At 41.0% G+C, this 19096-nt stretch overlaps 1 protein-coding gene across 1 annotated transcript in view; it reads left to right on the top strand.

The window, feature by feature from the left end:
• IFT172 (intraflagellar transport 172) overlaps positions 1 to 18932 on the top strand; it is a 30055-nt gene extending 11123 nt beyond the window's left edge. Inside the window, exons 19-48 of the mRNA XM_039346139.1 lie at positions 222 to 306; positions 786 to 878; positions 969 to 1046; positions 1135 to 1383; positions 2622 to 2700; positions 3945 to 4065; positions 4210 to 4354; positions 4431 to 4520; positions 6178 to 6275; positions 6527 to 6662; positions 6732 to 6848; positions 7169 to 7311; positions 7653 to 7746; positions 7835 to 7899; positions 7986 to 8166; positions 9336 to 9445; positions 9742 to 9871; positions 10680 to 10778; positions 11561 to 11670; positions 11843 to 11906; positions 12515 to 12601; positions 13756 to 13872; positions 13951 to 14061; positions 14419 to 14538; positions 15011 to 15106; positions 16780 to 16839; positions 16924 to 17022; positions 17235 to 17388; positions 18526 to 18617; positions 18766 to 18932. Of these exons, the coding sequence (XP_039202073.1) occupies positions 222 to 306; positions 786 to 878; positions 969 to 1046; positions 1135 to 1383; positions 2622 to 2700; positions 3945 to 4065; positions 4210 to 4354; positions 4431 to 4520; positions 6178 to 6275; positions 6527 to 6662; positions 6732 to 6848; positions 7169 to 7311; positions 7653 to 7746; positions 7835 to 7899; positions 7986 to 8166; positions 9336 to 9445; positions 9742 to 9871; positions 10680 to 10778; positions 11561 to 11670; positions 11843 to 11906; positions 12515 to 12601; positions 13756 to 13872; positions 13951 to 14061; positions 14419 to 14538; positions 15011 to 15106; positions 16780 to 16839; positions 16924 to 17022; positions 17235 to 17388; positions 18526 to 18617; positions 18766 to 18855 (3313 nt within the window). The 3' untranslated portion in view covers positions 18856 to 18932. The remainder of the gene's footprint in view (positions 1 to 221; positions 307 to 785; positions 879 to 968; positions 1047 to 1134; positions 1384 to 2621; positions 2701 to 3944; positions 4066 to 4209; positions 4355 to 4430; positions 4521 to 6177; positions 6276 to 6526; positions 6663 to 6731; positions 6849 to 7168; positions 7312 to 7652; positions 7747 to 7834; positions 7900 to 7985; positions 8167 to 9335; positions 9446 to 9741; positions 9872 to 10679; positions 10779 to 11560; positions 11671 to 11842; positions 11907 to 12514; positions 12602 to 13755; positions 13873 to 13950; positions 14062 to 14418; positions 14539 to 15010; positions 15107 to 16779; positions 16840 to 16923; positions 17023 to 17234; positions 17389 to 18525; positions 18618 to 18765) is intronic.
• Positions 18933 to 19096: the final 164 nt, after the last annotated feature.

Below are 19096 nucleotides of genomic sequence, written 5' to 3'. Positions count from 1 at the left end.
ACACTTTATTCTGCTTCCTATCCACTTTAGATCCCAAATTTTGCAACCCTTTGAATTTATATATTGGTTGTTTGATGTTTGTGTTATTACGTATTTTTGTTGTGCACCTCCCAGAATCACACTGTCCGAGTTGGGTGTCCTTATAAATCTGGAAATAAATAAAATTTCTAAAATAAAATAATAAAATAAATAAAATAAACCCTGATAATATTTTCTTCTAGGTGTTTTGCTGCTCTTGGACAAGTATCTAAGGCTCGATTTCTCCATGAAACAAATGAGATTGCTGACCAAGTGGCCAAGAAATACGTGAGTGAAATGGAGAGCTTGCTTTTGCTCTTTTATTCTCCTATCTCCTAGGTTTCCCTATCAATGTTCCTGCATTCCCCTTTCCCTTCAATCGGGGTTTCCCAAATTGGGGAGGTGCAGGCAGCCACGCGGGGAGGGTTGAAGAACCTTTTAGTTATGTTGCTACAATAAATCCCCATTTCCCAAAGATTAATTGTGTCGTTTACATTGCTCATCTGTGTTCATTTTAGTTTTGAGGGTTTTAGGGGAGGTATATACATTAAGATTACATTAAAAGGAGGTGTGATGGCAAAAATGTTTAGATACCCTTGCATTAAAGGGAAAGAAGAACCTACTAATCCAATAGAGCATTTGTCTCATCTGGGTTCTCCTTGCACTTGGTGGGTGCTTAACTTACATGGATGGAGTTGGAGGGGGCAGTCTCTTTTTCCCACAGTTTGAGAGTGACATCTCCTCCTCTGTTTAACTGCTCACTTCAGGGAGGGGATGGCACAGACTATTACCAGGTCCGAGTCCGCTTGGCTATGTTAGAAAAAAACTACAAGCTGGCAGAGATGATCTTTCTGGAGCAGGTAAGTCTGGGAGCAGGGATTGCTTATTTTGAACACTTTTGTCCCCTACACCTCTCTGTACCCTAACCCATATTATTTCCCCTGTTTTAGAATGCTGTGGAGGAGGCCATGGAGATGTATCAAGAGCTTCACATGTGGGATGAATGCATCTCAGTGGCAGAGGCAAAAGTAAGAGAGGCACTGAAGATTTAAGATCATCAGTTTCTGAGATGGTCTGATATCTCCTCCTCTGTTGTCCTCTCTCTCTCACTCTTAGAACCATCCTGCATTAGAAAAATTGCGTCAAAGCTATTATGAGTGGCTGCTGCAGACACAGCAGGAGGAGCGAGCTGCTGAGGTGCAGGAGAGCCAAGGGGACTTGCAAGCAGCCATTGGCCTCTACCTGAAGGCTGGGCTACCAGCTAAAGCAGCACAGCTGACCATGGACCGAGAGGAACTACTGGCAAATATTGACCTCATCAATCGTATTGCTACAGCCCTGATTCGAGGAGAGCTTTTTGAGCAGGTGAGGCATCTATTACACTTCCGAACGCTCAGTAGTTATACAGCTTTGTTAATCATGTTACATTCCTCTTTTGAAGGAGATGTGCATCACCCAGTGGTAATGGTAGGTATGCTTATTATCATCCCTTTATTTTCTTCAGGGTTGTAGTTGATAGCATCTTAGTAGATCTTCCCAATGTTATCTAGGCCAGAGATGATAACATACGTAGCAGTGAGCAGTAAGATGGAGATTATGAACCAGTGGTAGGCATAGCTAGAGTTGGGAAGGGGATAGGGCTCACAATAAACAAGTTTATTGCTTTTAGAGATTGGAAGAAAAAGGATCTATGTGACAGAATGAATGAGGGTGATGATGGAATAAGAGGATGGCCTAGGCCAGTGGTCCCCAACCTTTGCGGCTTGGTGGCCCAACTGGGGGGGGGGAAGGAGAACTGGGCTGTGTGAGCGATGGGCCGGCACACGTGTGAACACGTGCAGCTCAACTTAACGTAAGTGGTGGACCGATGCACAGGTGCACACAGGTCAACTTGCACAAGTTGAACTATACACACATGTGCATGCGAGTGCACGCCAACCTGCTGCTCATACAAACTGAACTGTGCATGCATGCGCTGGCCCACCACTCACGTGGCCCAGTTCCGAATAGACTACAGCCTGGTACTGGGCTGCAAACCCTGGCCTAGGCTATCGGTTGCTTTTGCGTTCAGCTCATTAATTTCAATGTGTTTTAAGGAATACACATATTAGTGTCTTTTTTGAGGGTTTACATTTTGCCTCAAGATGAAAAAAAAATAACCTTCACTAAGAGAAAGGAAAGTAAGTTCTTCTACGGATCAGGCTACTATATTCTATATTTTAATTCATTAAATCTTGCAAAGTTACTCTCCAAATTTGGTTATTCTTTTCCCACAAGCATCCTTTTTTAAAATTGTAAATGGACTATGAGGCCAAGAAGTTGTTCAGTTTTCAAGGTGCTTCAAAGTCTCAGGTTGCAGTGATTTTCAATATAAAGACTTTTGTGGTGATGCCTTGGAGCAATGAGATGTCATCGTTCCATGTGAAAAATACTGTGATGTAGGGAGTCAGTAGGGTCACCTGACGGCAGGAGGGAGCTTGATAGACCTTACTTTGCTTACAGAATACTTCCCAGCACAAAAAGTGGTTGATCTGCCTTTGAAAATTGGGTATTTTGGGGCAGTTTGTAAGGTTTCAACTGATGGCAGTTCTCCTCTTTTTCAGGCTGGAGAACTCTTCGAAAAAATTCGGAACCCACAAAGAGCACTGGAGTGCTATCGCAAGGGCAACTCATTTCTGAAAGGTATGAGAAGGAGGGAGGGAGGCTCTTCTGAGGCTGCAGCTTGCCTATAAGTTCTCAAATTTTATATTTCCTACATTTTATTGAGTGTTTATCGAAAATTTTTAATATTAGAAGGTAGAACAAAATCATTTACAGGTAATCCTCATTTAGCAGCCACCATTGGAACCAGCAACTCAGTTATTGAAGCAGTCACTAAGTGAAAATCAAATGATTGTGAGTGTGCTTATGATTTTACTTCAGTTTTCCTTTGCATCTTGCTACGTCCTTCAGCCAAACTGGGCTTCTTTCTCCCTGAGGATATTTTGGTATGAGATGAACAAGCAAGTGAAAATAAGAGCAGAGAGACAATGTGGAGGTCATAAATGGGAGGTCACTATAAGTTGTTTGAGCATCGTTGTAACTAACTTTGAATGACCGTTAACAAGGCAATCATTAAGTGAGGACTACTTATATAGCAAATCTTGTTTATGGTAAAAAACCTCAAAAAGCAAAAAGGACCAAGGGAAGAGATATTTAGAATATCCTTGGATTGGCAGTTTTAGGTTCTGCTATATATATATATATATATATATATATATATATATATATATATATATATATATATATATATATATATATATATGGATATTGGATGGGGTTGGGAAATGGGGTTGGGATAAGGGTAGGGATAAATATAGTAGTGGGGTTACCCCCAACAAAAATTCAGTAATTAATATAATACTAAACAGTTATAGTCACTGATAATAACAATAATCATAAAAGTAAAGTTTAGTCAATAAATATTCATCCTGTTAAATTTCACCATCCTTTCTCGCTCTATCGTGTTGCTAACCATTGATAACAATTTTCCCATGTTTTGAAATAAACTGAATCTTCTTTCTCTTTAATCTCTAAAGTTAATCTATCCATTTCTGCACATTCTAGGATTTTCGTGATTATAATCTGGTCAGGTGGTAGGTTTTCATTTTTCCAAAATTGGGCAAATGCTATTCTCGCAGCTGTCAATACATGTAATATTAAATATTCATTCTCTTTTCCATAATTAAGTCCTAGTATTCCTAACAAAAACAGTTCTGGCTTAAATTCTATCTGTATTTTAGTCATCTTTTCCAGCCATATATGGATCTTAAACCAAAATTTCTTTGCATTAGGAAGGTTCTGCATATTTCTTAAGAGATTAGCTTGTCCAAGATCTGGTCCCTTTAGTTCTCCTTACATGCTCTTTGTTCTTCCTTTCTCTGCAGCAGTAGAACTTTCTCGTTCAGTTTTTCCAGCAGAAGTGGTAAAGCTGGAGGAGGGCTGGGGAGACCACCTTGTACAACAGAAGCAACTAGATGCAGCTATCAACCACTACATTGAGGCCAGGTCTGTGGAGGGTATACTGACTAGACTCCTTGAGGCTACCTTTTTTGTAGTTACTGGTATTCTGAAAGTTGTATGTTGGACTGGCACCCAGGATCAGGATGGGTCCTGTGGGAGCCTTGCTCTAAGGAATGTGATCTTTTCCAGGTGTGCTATCAAGGCCATTGAAGCAGCCATTGGGGCTCGGCAGTGGAAGAAAGCTATATACATTCTTGATATGCAGGATAGGAAAACAGCAACCAAGTATTACCCCAAAATTGCCCAACACTATGCAGCCTTGCAAGAGTATGAGGTAACAACTTTCTCCCTCCACACATACACACACCCATTGATACAATGGAAACATAACAAGCTGTTTGTCCCTTTAGATAGCAGAGGAATTGTATATCAAAGGAGACCACATTAAGGATGCCATTGATATGTACACCCAAGCTGGACATTGGGAAAAGGCACATAAGGTAAGAACATTCCAGGAAAATCCCTGTTTGTGTTCAGTGAATGCCAGAAGAGCATAGTAACACTTCTCAACCAATTGTTCGTCCCATCAAAAAAACCTTCAAGAAGTCTAACATAGGAACAAATACAGATAGTGCCTGACTTACCACTGCAATTGGGACTAGAATTACAATTGTAAGTTGTGATGGTCATAAGTTGCACTCATATGACTGAATCCATTTTTACAATTATTTTTATGATGATTGTTAAGTGACTCACAAAGTCGTAAATCTAATCCATTCTCCCAATGGGTGTTTTTTACCAGAAACTGGCAAAAAATTGTGGTCATATGACTACAGGATGCTGCAACCAGTCATAAATATGAGCCAGTTGTCAAGAGCTTGGAATATGGTCATGTGACAACATTTTACATTTTACAATAGCCAAAAGTGCTTTATGAACTGTAAAGCACAATTTCCAAGGCCATCATAACTCCGACTGGTTATTAAAGAATTTTTTTTCTGATGTCAAACTGCAATATTCTTCACTGTATTTTAAATCTATTGTTTTTTCCCTTTCCTTCTGGAATAGCTCTGAACTATGATGTCCTCCCGCAGTCTTCTCTTCTCCTAGCTAAACATAATTAATGCCTCCAGCCAGTACCCATAAGTTTTTCCTTTTAGGCACCTTATCTGGACACATTATCACTAGATGCATTCCAGTTTATCAGTGTCCTTCCTAAAATGCATCCAAAATTGTTTTTTGTACATTTCTGAGGCTTTCTTCAAAGACTTCTTTGCATTGTCCCACACTACCTTCCAAGCTGACACCCATTGATCTAAAGCCTGAGAGGCAGGTGGTTCTTGGGGATATTCAGGCATTGGGATAAAATCCCTTCTTGTGGTGATCTTAAAAAGCGTAAACCCGGTGCTACTGTGGACAGTGTTGTTGTACGCCACTTCAGCGAAAGGGAGGAGGTCAGTCCAGTTCGTTTGTTGGTAATTCACATAACACCTAAGATATTGCTCCACCATTGTGTTCGCTTTTTCATCTGCCCCATTCATAGACGGGTGAAAAGCCAATGACAGTCTTTGCATAGAGCCAATTTCTTCAAAGCTTTCTTTGCATTGTCCCACACTTCCTTTCAAGCTGACACCCGTTGATCTAAAGTCTGAGAGGCAGGTGGTTCCTGGGGGTATTCAGGCATTGGGATGAAATTCCTCCTTGTGGCTATTTTAAACGGCATAAATCCGGTGCTACTGTGTACAGTGTTATAAGCCACTTCAGCAAAAGGGAGGCTATCAGTCCAGTTTGTCTATTGGTAATCCACATAACATCTAAGGTATTGCTCCACCATTGCGTTCGCTTTTCAGCCGCCCCATTTGTAGACGAGTGAAAAGCCGATGATAGTCCTTGCGTGGAATCAATTAATTTTAAGTTGTCGCAGCGCTGACAATAGATGTGTTCTGGTCAACCCAGAGCAGGGAGGAATGAGGCACCAAATGGTCCATATGTTCCCAGTTCCAGAAAGTGCATTTGAACAAAGCTTGCAATGGGAGGGAGCGAAGCAATTTGCTTGGGTTATCCAGAATGGTTCAAAATAGGATATTGTACACCTCTTGTGTGTATTTGAGAAGGGGAGTTTATCCTTTCATGCCCAGCTCCCATTTCTCCTTGCAGCTGGCATCAAAATGTATGAAGCCAGAGGATGTGTCAGTGCTGTACATTACACAAGCTCAGGAGATGGAGCGACAGGGAAAGTACAAGGAAGCTGAGAGGTGAGAGGTGTTTCAGTTCTATATCTTTTAAACCAGAAGAATGGAATTTGTAACAGAGACTGGGGGAAGAAAGAGGGGAGAGGCTTCCAACTGGTATAAACAAACTATTAAGCAGAATTCTTGGGGGAATATCTGTGAATCCCACAGGCTGAACTTTTTTTTGCCAAGTTGTATGCATCACCAAGGTAGTTCTAGGTGGGATCCTTATTTGGGGTGCAACATTTTCAGTGGCAAGTTATGCTTTTTTCCAGGCTCTACATAACTGTGGATGAACCAGACTTGGCCATTACAATGTACAAGAATTGCAAGATGTATGATGAGATGATTTGCCTGCTGGCCAAATACCACAAGGATCTGCTGAGCGATACACATTTGCACTTGGGCAAGGTAAAGCAGTTGAGGAGAAGTAACAGAAGAAAAGCAGATTTAGTGGTGACCTTCTGACTTATTTTGCAGGAACTGGAAGCTGATGGGCATCTGCAGGAGGCTGAATATCACTACCTTGAAGCCAAGGATTGGAAGGCAGCTATAAACATGTATCGTGTGAACAATATGTGGGATGAGGCCTATAGGGTAAAAGCAGCATACATAATTCCTTTTGATGTAACAGCTAGGGCATGAGCTGTCTAAGCTGTTCTGGGTTGAGCTTAGGAGCTACGTGTGGGGTCCATAATCACATTACTAGCATACACCCTACCTGTGTGTTTACTACATTGCCTTAAAGAGTATAGTATTGAGAGGCGGGAGTGGTGGTGCCAGAAGTATGCATGCACAAAGAAAAGGCTGAAGGATGGACATGCTTCTTAGGCTTGGAAAAGTTACATTTGATGGGCAGCAACGGTAAGTTGCTTTAGGCCCAATTCTCCTCTCATCTCTGTTTTCATCTGAGACAGGTAGCAAAAGCTCATGGTGGAGCAAATTCTCACAAGCATGTGGCCTTCTTGTGGGCAAAGAGTCTTGGTGGAGAGGCTGCCGTGAAACTCCTCAACAAATTTGGACTTCTGGAAATGGCCATTGACCATGCAGCTGACAACAAGTGAGCAGCAAGGAGGAAAAGGCTTACTGGTGTATCCAAGCAAAGTCTCCTGTTAGAAAGGAGGCAAGATCCGCCAATGCCTTGTTTCATACCAGAGATTCTCAAGGGGTAGGACCTGCCCATGGCTTTCAACAAGGCAGGGGATTCTGCAGTAACTACAGGTCCCCTTTCTTGTGTGGCTTGAGTGGGTCTTCTTGCTATGCTTCTTTTGTAATCAGGTTGGTTTTAACCTCATGGGACAGTTGCCCAATAGTGGTATATAGTTTTCACTCTGCTGAAATTGAAGTGGTTTGGGATGGGAGATATAATTCCTCCTTCCACCTCCTTTTCTTCTTCCATAGCATTTTTGATTTTGCCTTTGAGTTGGCTAGACTCTCCCTGAAGCAGAAACTACCTGAGATCCACTTCAAATATGGCTCTTTCCTGGAAGATGAGGTAAATCCCTCGTGTTTCTTAATGGTTGCTCTCTTTTCTGAAGTAAATGCCGGTCATGTGGTGAATATGCCGTTCTCGTTAAATGCAGGGCAAGTTTGAAGAAGCAGAGGTGGAATTTGTGAAGGCCGGGAAGCCTAAAGAGGCAGTTCTAATGTGAGTGTTCCTCCATCCTCCTATGATACTCTTGCTTTCTGCCTCTGTCCTATTCCAGTGCTTTAATGTGCTTCCTGCTCATTTAGGTATGCTCATGCTCAGAACTGGGCTGCTGCCCAACGAGTAGCTGAAGTCCATGATCCAGAGAGTGTAGTGATTGTGCTAGTTGGTCAAGCTGATGCTGCCTTCAAGCAAAAAGAGTTCCAGAAAGCAGAAGCTTTGCTGTTGCGTGCTCAGCGACTTGATCTAGCTGTGAAACACTACAAGGTAAACAGAAAAAAAAACACCAGGACTGCTCTCTCTGGCAAAACGTTTTGATTGGGTCAGTAGATGTTTAATAGACTATGGTTTTGCATGAAATTCACCATAGACAGCTTTTAAACCCCAATTTGCTATCCGGTTGTTATTCTATTGCTGTGAGGAAGCCACTCTACTCAAACCAAATACCATCTTATTAAAGCTACCTAGGGATTTCCAAAGAAATGGAACTCCATTTGACATTCTCTGCAACCAGATTGTGATCAAAACATGATAGCATTTTTTGGGTGATGGGAGCAGCAGATGAAATGGAATTTCAGAGAAGCATACTAGCCAGTAGGAGGAAATAATTCCTCCTATTCTCCCAACCTGTATCAAAAATGCTGGTGGCCAACAACATGTACATTGGCTGAGTAAAACAAACCATGCTGGTTTTGAATGATTTTTTTCCCCACTGCAAATCAAATATGGCCTGATATATCCTGCAGTGGTTAGGCAAGGCAACTTTCTGCAACCAAGGTAGTGGGGAAGCCAGCAGGAAGTTGTAAGTGCCAGGCCAGCAGGCAGGTAAGCAGTTGCTGCTGGGTGGGGGAGGAAGTGAGGGGGTGCATAGGAAAGGCACTACAAGAGTTGAGGAAGGTGTGCAAAGGAATGCATGAGCGTGTGAGTCAGGAAGGGTACATGGGGGGTGCAACACAGGTCAAGGAGGATATACAGCACCAGTCCATAAGGGTATGCAAATGGCTGGCACTGCATGAGCACAGAGGGGCTGGGGGAGGGTGCACAGGTGGGGGAGACGTATCACAGTGACCTTCAACCTTCCTGCTGGCTTCCCTATTGGCTTTCTAGGGAAAGCGATAGGGAAGATTGCTAGTGGTGATCACAGGACATTGTAATTGGTTGCAAGTACAAACTGGTTGCCAAGCACCAAATTGTGATCGTGATTTACCAAGAGTGCTAGGACAGCCAGAACTTGTCATAACTTGTCATTCAGCACCATTGTAGCTTCAAACAGTTGCTGAACAAATAATCCTAAATCAAGACTATTTGTAACTCCCAAGGGTAGAAATTATGAGTTATAATTATTACAATTGTTCTTTTTTTCACGGGGGAAAAGGAGGAGTTTCTCCCTTTCTCCTTTGCCAAGTAAGGATATTTTTCATGATTCTTTTCCCCAGGAAGCTGCTATGTGGACTGATGCTCTCCGAATCTGCAAAGAATTTCTCCCTGGAGATCTGGAGGTTCTACAAGAAGAGTATGAACGGGAGGTGGCTAAAAAAGGATCCAGGTATTTAAGTCATGAGAGGTATGGGAAAGTTTCTGGAAGCTGGCTTGCTGATAGCCATAAGTCACTCAGCCCTAAGATTAAGGCTGGGTTTCTCAAAGTCCTAATCACTTGGTCTTCTTTTATTGAGGTTTCTACAAATAATTGCTTCAAAGACAAGGATCTTCTTAGTCTTTGAGCTGTCACTGGGACTATCCTTCTAATTCTATGGGATGGAATAGATAGGAGTTTCAACATCAAGCTGTAGGAAATCTCCTTGTCGCTTTCTGGACATTGATTAAAATTCTGTTGATTGTTAGAGGCATTGAGGGCCTCTTGGAGCAGGCACGTGAGTGGGAGCAAGCAGGCGAATATGCCAGAGCTGTGGACTGCTATCTCAAGGTGCGGGACCCTAGCAACAGTGCATTGATGGAAAAATGTTCCATGAAGGTAGGAAATTGCTCAAGGTTCATCTAATCCACAGGTCGGCAACCTGCAGCCTGGGGCCAGTTTATCAGAGAAAGAAGCACTTGCGCTTCCCTTCTCTCTCTCTCTTTCTCTCTCTCTCTCTCTCTCTCTCCCCTCTGTGTGTGTGTGTGTGTGTGTGTGTGTGTGAGTGTGTGTGTGTAAAAAAGAGAGTGGACTCACAGTGTTCTCTGACGAGCTGAAAATCTTACTGGGCAGGGCTCCTGCCTTGGCTGCGTCTCTGCAGGAAGCAGGAAGGGCAGGAGAGAGCTAGCTAGCCCAGCTATGCTGACTCAGGAATTCTGGGAGTTGAAGTCCATGAGTCATAAAAGAGCCGAGGTTGCCTACCCCTGAGCTTGTTGGAGAACAGCTTGAAGCCAGCTCCCAATGTTTTGTTTTCGGTGGGAAACAGGTCCAAGTGGCTCTTCGAGTGTTTTGGGTTGCCTACCCGATCTAACCTTTCCTACTTATGGCATTTGAAGTCAGTTGGATGCATACAGTGTAATGAAAGAGAGAAATGGAAAAAAAATGGAAATGGAAAGAAGGGTCTGGGGGGAATTTTTTGGGCAACTTTCTAAATCAGTTGTACTTCTGCTTCTTTCATACATTCAAGCTAAATTTGTCTTTTGATTGTCATTGTTCAGTTGCTTTTTTTCCAAAAGTTCAAAATTACCATTCCAAATTATCTATGATGGAGTACTGTAAGCTGTAAATCATTATGACAGGAGTCTCTGCACCAAGAAGACTGTACAAGGGACCTTTCTTCATTTGTGAATGCTTCTTTTCACGTCAGGCAGCTGAACTTTCTATCAAGTTTCTTGGCCAGCCTCGGAGCATTGAGGTGATGAGGACAGTGGGGCCCCAGCTGGTCAGCATTGGCAAGTTCAGCGTGGTAAGAGCAAACCTCTGAAAGGCAGTTTAGTCTCATCTGTATTTGTACAAACATTTTTTCCCCAGTATTTTTTTAAGATTAGAAAGAGGACAGAGGATAAAAAATGTTCCAATAAAACCTTTTCTTTTAGAATAATGAAAGAAATGGTACGTTTTCTATTATAATAGGAAGACTTTACATAAAAGATAAGCTATGCAGTCCAGTTCTCTAATGCTAATAAAAAATGAATTTCTGTCCCAAGAGGGCAAAATGCTATTTTCACCAATGAAGGAAGGAAAATCCAGTTTCCATGAAACTGTCAGTTTCTGTGAAAAGTCAGTTTCTGTGACTGACTTTTACATAGAGGTTGGTGGATCTGTTCTTGACTAGCCTCAAAGGATGGAAGAAGCATAAAGGAATGCCAAAACAAAGTTTTAAAAATCTTTAAAAGTAAATTCAATTATTAAAAGTAGTCATTGATGAAATTACAGTTTTACATTTAATAAATATTCTGCATAATAGTTATGCGGAAACATGATATGCATATTCTCCTGCAGGTTTTTAACTTAGCAAAGTGAATTTAAATCAATAAAGTGTGGCATGCAAATAAATATTGCATGTATTTTAATTTTGCCCAACATTTCCATTTTTAAAACAAGTTTTTTTTCTGTAGTTTCAAAATTCCTGGGAAGCTTATCTCTTCTCAAGCCAGACATGAGCCTACACCTCCTCTGTACAGTCCCAAACTTCCTATCTACTATTTTCATATAGCAACGAATTTCTCATTCCTATCCCATCCTCAGGCGGTAGAGCTATACCTCAACCTTGATCTAATCAAGGAAGCCATCGATGCTCTCATGGAGGGGGAGGAGTGGAGCAGAGCTAAGTGTGTGGCCAAAGAGCTTGACCCCAGGTACTGCACTCTACTTCTCAGAGTGGTTTGCAAATAATACACTTTGAATAAGAACATATAATGCTGTTTATGTGGAAGACTGTCAGTTTCTGAAGCCTACTGCTGCATCACCTTATGACTAAGGTGGTCACCTTATTACTAGGACAGAAATGACAAACTTTCTTTGTGGCAGATACGAAGAATATGTGGATCAACACTATAAAGAATACCTCAAGAATCAAGGCAAAGTAGATTCGGTGAGCAGGAATCTGAGTGGGATGAAGGGGAAAGTGGGAGACCCTGACAGTTGGGAGAGAACTTAAAGTGAATAATTTGAAAAACCTTTACATCTATATAAATAAAAATGAGAGAGATTTTTGAAGTGCAGCTTAAATTGAATATATCTGTCATTCTTCTATCAGTAATTTTTTTGGAAGATGTTAAAAATTGTGAGGGTTAGGAAAAATTCAGGGAAATTTAAATCAAAACTGTTGGCAGCTACTTTTATACAAAATCTTGGTGCAAGCCAAATATATTATTTGGCAATTCTAGAAGGGGACCAGAGAATATCAGATGGGGTTAGGTATACAAACAGATAGAATTGTCCACGTTGGTACTGCTGTCTCATTATTGTTTAAGTCGGGTCCCCAACCCCCAGTCCATGCACCGGTACTGGGCCACGGCATGCCAGCAACCGGTCTGCAGAAACAAGGAAAGCCCCATCCATGAGATGCATGCAGCACATAAAACCACGCACCCTCCGGTCCGTGGAAAAACCTCTCTCCAGAGAAACGGTCCCTGGTGCCCAAAAGGTTGGGGACCTCTGGTTTAAGTGACTGACTTATAGCTGATTTCTCTTTGACAGCTTGTGGGCGTGGATGTTATGGCTGCCCTCGATATGTATGTGGAAAGGGGGCAGTGGGAAAAGTGCCTGGAGACAGCTGCCAAACAGGTATGTGAAAGGCCCAAGTGGTTCTGCTACAAAAGGAACCAAATTGTCACAATGGCTGACCACCAATCTAAGCATCTTAGTTTCCCCCCCCCCCCCAAAGGTGTCTAGAACATTTGAGTTTGGTGGATCTATGAAACCAAGAGAATTGAGCCCACCTTCCATTCCCCACTGCTTTAGTTAGGGGCCAAAGATCTGTTTGCAAAAGGGGACTGAAAAGGAATTGTCATTCAACTATGAAAGCCAGTTTGGTCTAGTGGTTAAAGCACCAGAGTAGAAAGTGGGAGACTGAGTTCAAGTTAAGCCTTAGCCATGAAAGCCAGCTGGGTAACCTTGGGCCAGTCACTCTCTCTCAGTTGAATCCATTTCATAGTTGTTATGGGGAAAATAGGAGGTGGGAAGTGTGTTGGATACGTTCGGGGCCTTCAGTTATTTCTAAAAATAATAAAGGCAGCATGCAAATAAATTACAAGCATGAGATGGATAGTTATATAAACCAAATGTATAAATAAATAAATAAATAAATAATCCACGTAGCTATCACCCTGCTAGCCCTCCAAAATAAACCAAATGTATAAATAAAAGTATAAATGTATAAATGTATGACTGTACAAATAAATAAATAAATATCCACGTACCTATCATCCTGCTGGCCCTCCAGAAAGCCTTAAAGACCAGGCTGTTCTCTCAGGCTTTGCCCTCGCTCCCCCAGATTGTGTGTCGTTAGAGAAATGCACCATGATCTTTTATTCTGTTGGTTGTATGGTATATTGCCCTGAGCCACTTTGGAGATGGTCATTAAATTCATTTAATTGAACAAATTACATGATCAATCAAGGCATGCTGAGCCTTCAGGGGAAATAATTGATATTTCCGTTGGACTGATATTGCCTATTCAATGTATGGTGACCGCTTCCAAAACTTCGTACAAAATTGATTTTGATAAAACTGGATTTCAGAACTGATGAATGGAGTATCAATTTGGACAGAATACAAACAAGACAGGTCCTTTTTTTCACTAGGAAATGGGAAACACTAAAGAGATAGTCACCTAGAAAGGAATCCTCCTGTTTCACCAGATCATTTCTCATAATGGAAAACTGCTATTTGTTTTATAGTTTTCCATATTATTTTCTTCCTCTTTTGGCTTCTTGTAGAATTATAAAGTGCTGCATAAATATGTGGCTCTTTATGCCACATATTTGATCCGTGAGAACAGCTGGGACAAAGTCTTGAGCCTCTATATCCAGAATGGTGCCCCTGCCAATGTCCAGGTAAGATACATTCCCACTGGCTCAGAAAGTTTGCTTGCTTCTGTTCATAGCAAAGCTTTTCCTATATTTTCTCTTCAGAATTTCAATATTTATAAACGACTATTTATGGAGATGGTGAATGCAGCCAACATGAATAGGCCAGAGGCTTATCACAGCTGGGCTGATTTGCGGGACGTGCTCTTCAACCTGGTGAGTAGAGCTTAAATAAATGTATGATATAACATTGATTGTAATTGACTTTACTCCTCTGTGCTGCAGAAAACAACAGTTTTCCTAAATAAAGCTAGTGCAATATATTTGTGTGGCACCACTCTATAATCTAGATAAAAGCAGATTTTTCATTATTACCCAATCTCTTTGGTGGAGTGAATATATGTTTAGATGACCCTAAATGAGACCACAATCTACGGTTTCTTTTTTTAACACACACACACACACACACACACACACACACACACACACACACACACATATATATATATGTCATTTTTCCCAATTTCAAGTGATTAAGAATCTAGCAAACTTACATGATCCCCTTTCTTATAGTGTGAAAATTTAGGGAAATCAAGTGAAGCCAATTCACCAGCTCATGAGGAGTTTGAAACCATATTGCTTATATCCCACTACTATGCTACACGATCTGCAGCCCAAAGCATCAAACAGCTGGTAAGAGAAGGATGACAGCAGATCAAAAGGACTTAACCGTTTTACTAGTCTTTGGCTTGTTCCTGAACCCTAGATTTCTTACTATTTCCCTTCCCTCTGCATGGAGTTCTGATTGCATTATCTTTGGTACAGTATTTGCCTTGTTAGTTCAGCTTCAGATTTGGATGGCTACAAAATCTATGGATCTTGTGCAACTGACAACCAAGTCTGTTTGTTTAGGTTTGCCAGTCATGAAAGAATAATTCTTGTGACATTTTGGCTCTTAACTAGTGTGTAGCTTAATTTTCTCATGACGAGTCTGACTTTCAGAACTTTTCTCTATTTTAAATTCATTAGCATGTTTAAAAAGAATGCAAAGGTGGGGCAACTAACTCCACTTGAGTAGACTACTTTTGTCTGAAAAGGTGCCTTTTCTTAAGAATGGAAGCTAGTGTGGGAGCAGAATTTGAGTTTGTCTTTTTTTTGCCCCCAGGAAACTGTGGCAGCCAAGCTCTCCATCTCTTTGTTGCGCCATACTGAGATCATTCCAGCAGACAAGGCCTTCTATGAAGCAGGGACAGCAGCTAAGGTGAGGAGCAGCAAGTTCCTGATTGTAGATCACATCCAGGTAGCTTGGTGGGGAAATACCTGTCCAATTACTGCCAAATAAGGCAAAATGGGGAAATGACCAGTTCCTTGAATGCTTTATAGAAATGTGACAAACTTACACTGACTTCCTGAGGATTCCACTTCTTACATTCAGAATCACCTTCAGATTTTTAACTTTCAAACAAATGATCTCTAGAAAATTTTTAAAAGAATTAAAACATTTACAGTATAATAATGGCCAAATGATCAAGAGAACTGAACCTCGGAGTCCTAGTAGACAATCACCTAAATATGAACCAGCAGTGTGCTGCAGCTGCCAAAAAGGCCAACACAGTGCTAGGCTGCATTAACAGAGGGATAGAATCAAGATCACGTGAAGTATTAATGCCACTCTACAATGCCTTGGTAAGGCCACACTTGGAATACTGCATCCAGTTTTGGTCACCACGATGTAAAAAAGATGTTGAGACTCTAGAATTCTAGAGTACAGAGAAGAGCAACAAAGATGATTAGGGGACTGGAGGCTAAAACATATAAGGAACGGTTGCTAGAATTGGGTATGTCTAGTTTAACGAAGAGAAGGACAAGGGGGGGACATGATAGCAGTGTTCCAATATCTCAGGGGCTGCCACAAAGAAGAGAGAGTCAAGCTATTTTCCAAAGCACCTGAAGGCAGGACAAGAAGCAACGGGTGGAAACTAATCAAGGAGAGAAGCAACCTAGAACTAAGGAGAAACTTCCTGACAGTGAGAACAATTAATCAGTGGAACAGCCTGCCTCCAGAAGCAGTAAATGCTCCAACACTGGAAGTTTTTAAGAAGAGACTGGACAGCCATTTGTCCGAAATGGTGTAGGGTTTCCTGCCTGAGCAGGGGATCGGACTAGATGACCTCCAAGGTCCCTTCCAACTTTATTATTATTATTATTATTATTATTATTATTATTATTATTATTATTTATGATCTCAATCCAGATGGATTCTAGGCAGACTCTAAGGATTACAGTAATTGGATTCTTGATTATGGTAAAAGGAAAGATGGCATAACTACAATTGTATACAGCACTAATAAAGTGGAGAAGAATCATTGTTTTCCTTTCTCAAAATATTAGACTCATAGTCATCCCATTAAAGTTAAATGGCAAGATGAGTGACCTAGTGCTCAGTTAAAATTGTGGAATTTGGTTTCATACAATGTAGCAATGCCTGCCAATTTAGATACCTTAAAAAGGGGATTAAGCAAAATAATATATTGTGAAATCTCTAAATTTCCCAATTGAAGTGACCTTATTTTTTACAGGTCTTACAGAAAAAAGTCTTTATTGTTCATATCATGTCTGGCAGGCTTTATAGTTGCATCTATCACATTACTATTGAATGAGAACATTAGATTATCAAGTCTTCATCTAATCTCACAGATAAATGTGAAGAGAGTGATTATCGTCCCGTTTGATTCTAATTAAACTTTTTTTTAAAAAAAAGGTAGTATTTTTGTAGAACACAATTTCCAATATGCTACTCAAAAGCCAAGCAATCTTAGCTTGAAAACATTTGAACACTCTTGCCACACTGGAAATGAAAACAGTGTTGACTTTTGGCAAGAATTGGGAAAGATCATTCTAGATCTAGTTCATCCTTCTCTTTTATCTTTCCAGAGTGTTGGTTGGCAGAACATGGCTTTTATCTTCCTGAACCGTTTCCTTGATTTGACTGATGTGAGTTTTATCTGAGACTCTTGAGATTGGTGGGGAGGGAAAAGGATTCCATGTTTTTTTTTCTGATGTTATTTGCTCTCCCAGGCAATTGAAGAGGGCTCCCTTGATGCTCTAGACCACTCAGACTTCCAAAATACAGATATCCCTTTTGAAGTGCCACTGCCTGCCAAGCCACATATCTCAGTAAGTTGTTTTCATATGCACATGCAATTTCAATCCATTTGTATTTTGAGCAGGAGAGACAGTATTTCTAAGGGGGATCTCTTGGAAATGGATAGCCCTTGCCAGATTCCCAATCCAGTTGACTCAGGCACTTCCACCATCCAGCCCTAAAGTATTAGTAGTGCTGCCACTTTTCATTCCTTCTTAGTGTCGTATATGTCTATCCGTGCTAGGAAGAGCAGCGTGAGGAGATCCGTGACTGGGTTCTCACGGTCTCCATGGATCAACGGTTGGAACAGGTGCTACCACAAGATGAGCGTGACACTTACGAAGCCTCTCTGGTAGCAGCAAGCACTGGCGTGCACTCCCTGCCCTGCCTTATCACAGGTGAGCAGAGCACTATGTCATTTCAGCATGGCTAAAGCTATAATGGAACATATTTCATCTTTTTTCCTCCATAAGATTTTCAAATGATGCCTCTCCCCATATAAACTTGCGACCTTTTTCTGACCCTATTCTCATCCACTATGGGAGAATAAGGGGTCCCATGGTTATTCAGACAGTCCCTCTTCTAAACTCCTGACATAAAAATATATGGTGCTGCTTTGCTCAAAATTCAGAAGAATGTTAAACTTACTTTTAGTCTGCACATGATTTCTTTTAATGCCATGCTTTTAACTAAGACATTTCTCACTATTCAATTTTTATTTTTGCCTACTATATTTATATTTTAGCAGTTACTTCTGTATGTTATAAGTTGTAAGTTTTTACTTTGAAAGGTTATTTTAGGCATTTCATATTTTTAAAATGGCATCCACAGTTCTGCCCAGTGATGAAATTTCCTCACTGAAGAAAGCTAATTTGTCCTGGTTGAATCCATGAGTCCATTCATAGTTATCTGCAATGACTCTACTTCTCTCTAGGTGCTTTTTAAAAAGAGTTAATTGCATTACAATAGGCAATAAAAAACTAGACAAACAATTATGGCATTCAGAATGAATTAATCTAACTACTCACAGTCTTTCAAAATAAAGATATAATAGTCCCAAAGGTGCTTTGGGATAACCATGACCTGGATGACTGAGAATCTCCATAGAGAAAGAGATAGAGTAAAATAATAAAACACAACAAGGGGCCAAATGACCTTCTGACAATCAAGGTCAATGGGGAAGCCAGATTCACTTAACAACCGTGGCAAGAAAGATTGTACCATGGGGCAAAACTCACAACTGTCTTGTTTAGCAATGGGAATTTTGGGCTCAATTGTAGTCGAGAACTATCCATACAGCACTAAGGCATTCAATATTTAAAATAGTCCAAATTAATCTCTAGTGTAATCAAGAAGCTATTCTGAGGTTCAACAGAATACACAGAAAGATTTTGTGTTTGCCAAAATTTGAAGAGAGAAATTATTTACTGGGCAGGAACTTGCTCCTTCAGCTGAGGTTTACAATATGTGGAGCTAAAGTTCCAGGTCCTCTTTATGCCCTTTCCATATGTCTTCTTTTCCTTCTCCCCACTCAGGCTATCCTGTACTAAGGAATAAAGTGGAATTCAAGTGTCCTGGCAAAGAGGCAAACAAGGAAAGCTGGAACAAATTCTTGATGGCAGTCAAGGTGAGGAAGAGAATGAAGGTATAAGAAAGCAAGCTAGCAATCATAAGTAGAAAAGGGCATAGGGCAAGAAAAGTAGGCAAGCTTGCCTTATAGCCTAAATCTGTAAACTTTGATCTCAGCCCTAGCTTTGTTCATGCCTCCCTTGCAGATGTCACACAGCCCCCCCTGCCAGGATGTTCTCAAGTTCATCAGCCAGTGGTGTGGAGGGCTGCCCAGTACCAGCTTCTCCTTCCAGTGAGCTACCTCAGCATTTCGTTAAGTCTTCAACCCCCTTTAGATATTTATTCTCCCATATTAAATATATTGTTTATATAATCTATTGTCTGGCTTCTTTAATGGATGTGGTATTTATAATCCATGTCAAATCTCCTGCAACTCTAGAGACAGGAACTCAAAGGAGATGACAAAAGATAACCGAGGTGGCGCAGCAGTTAGAGTGCAGTACTGCAGGCCACTTTAGCTGATTGTGTTCAGCAGGT

This window comes from Crotalus tigris, unplaced genomic scaffold (assembly GCF_016545835.1).
Source record: "Crotalus tigris isolate CLP2741 ecotype Arizona unplaced genomic scaffold, ASM1654583v1 scf7180000017987.690289119674:8195010, whole genome shotgun sequence".
Lineage (NCBI taxonomy): Eukaryota > Metazoa > Chordata > Lepidosauria > Squamata > Viperidae > Crotalus > Crotalus tigris.
The sequence above is the reverse complement of the archived record's forward strand: the minus strand, read 5'-3'. Positions and strand labels throughout refer to the sequence as shown.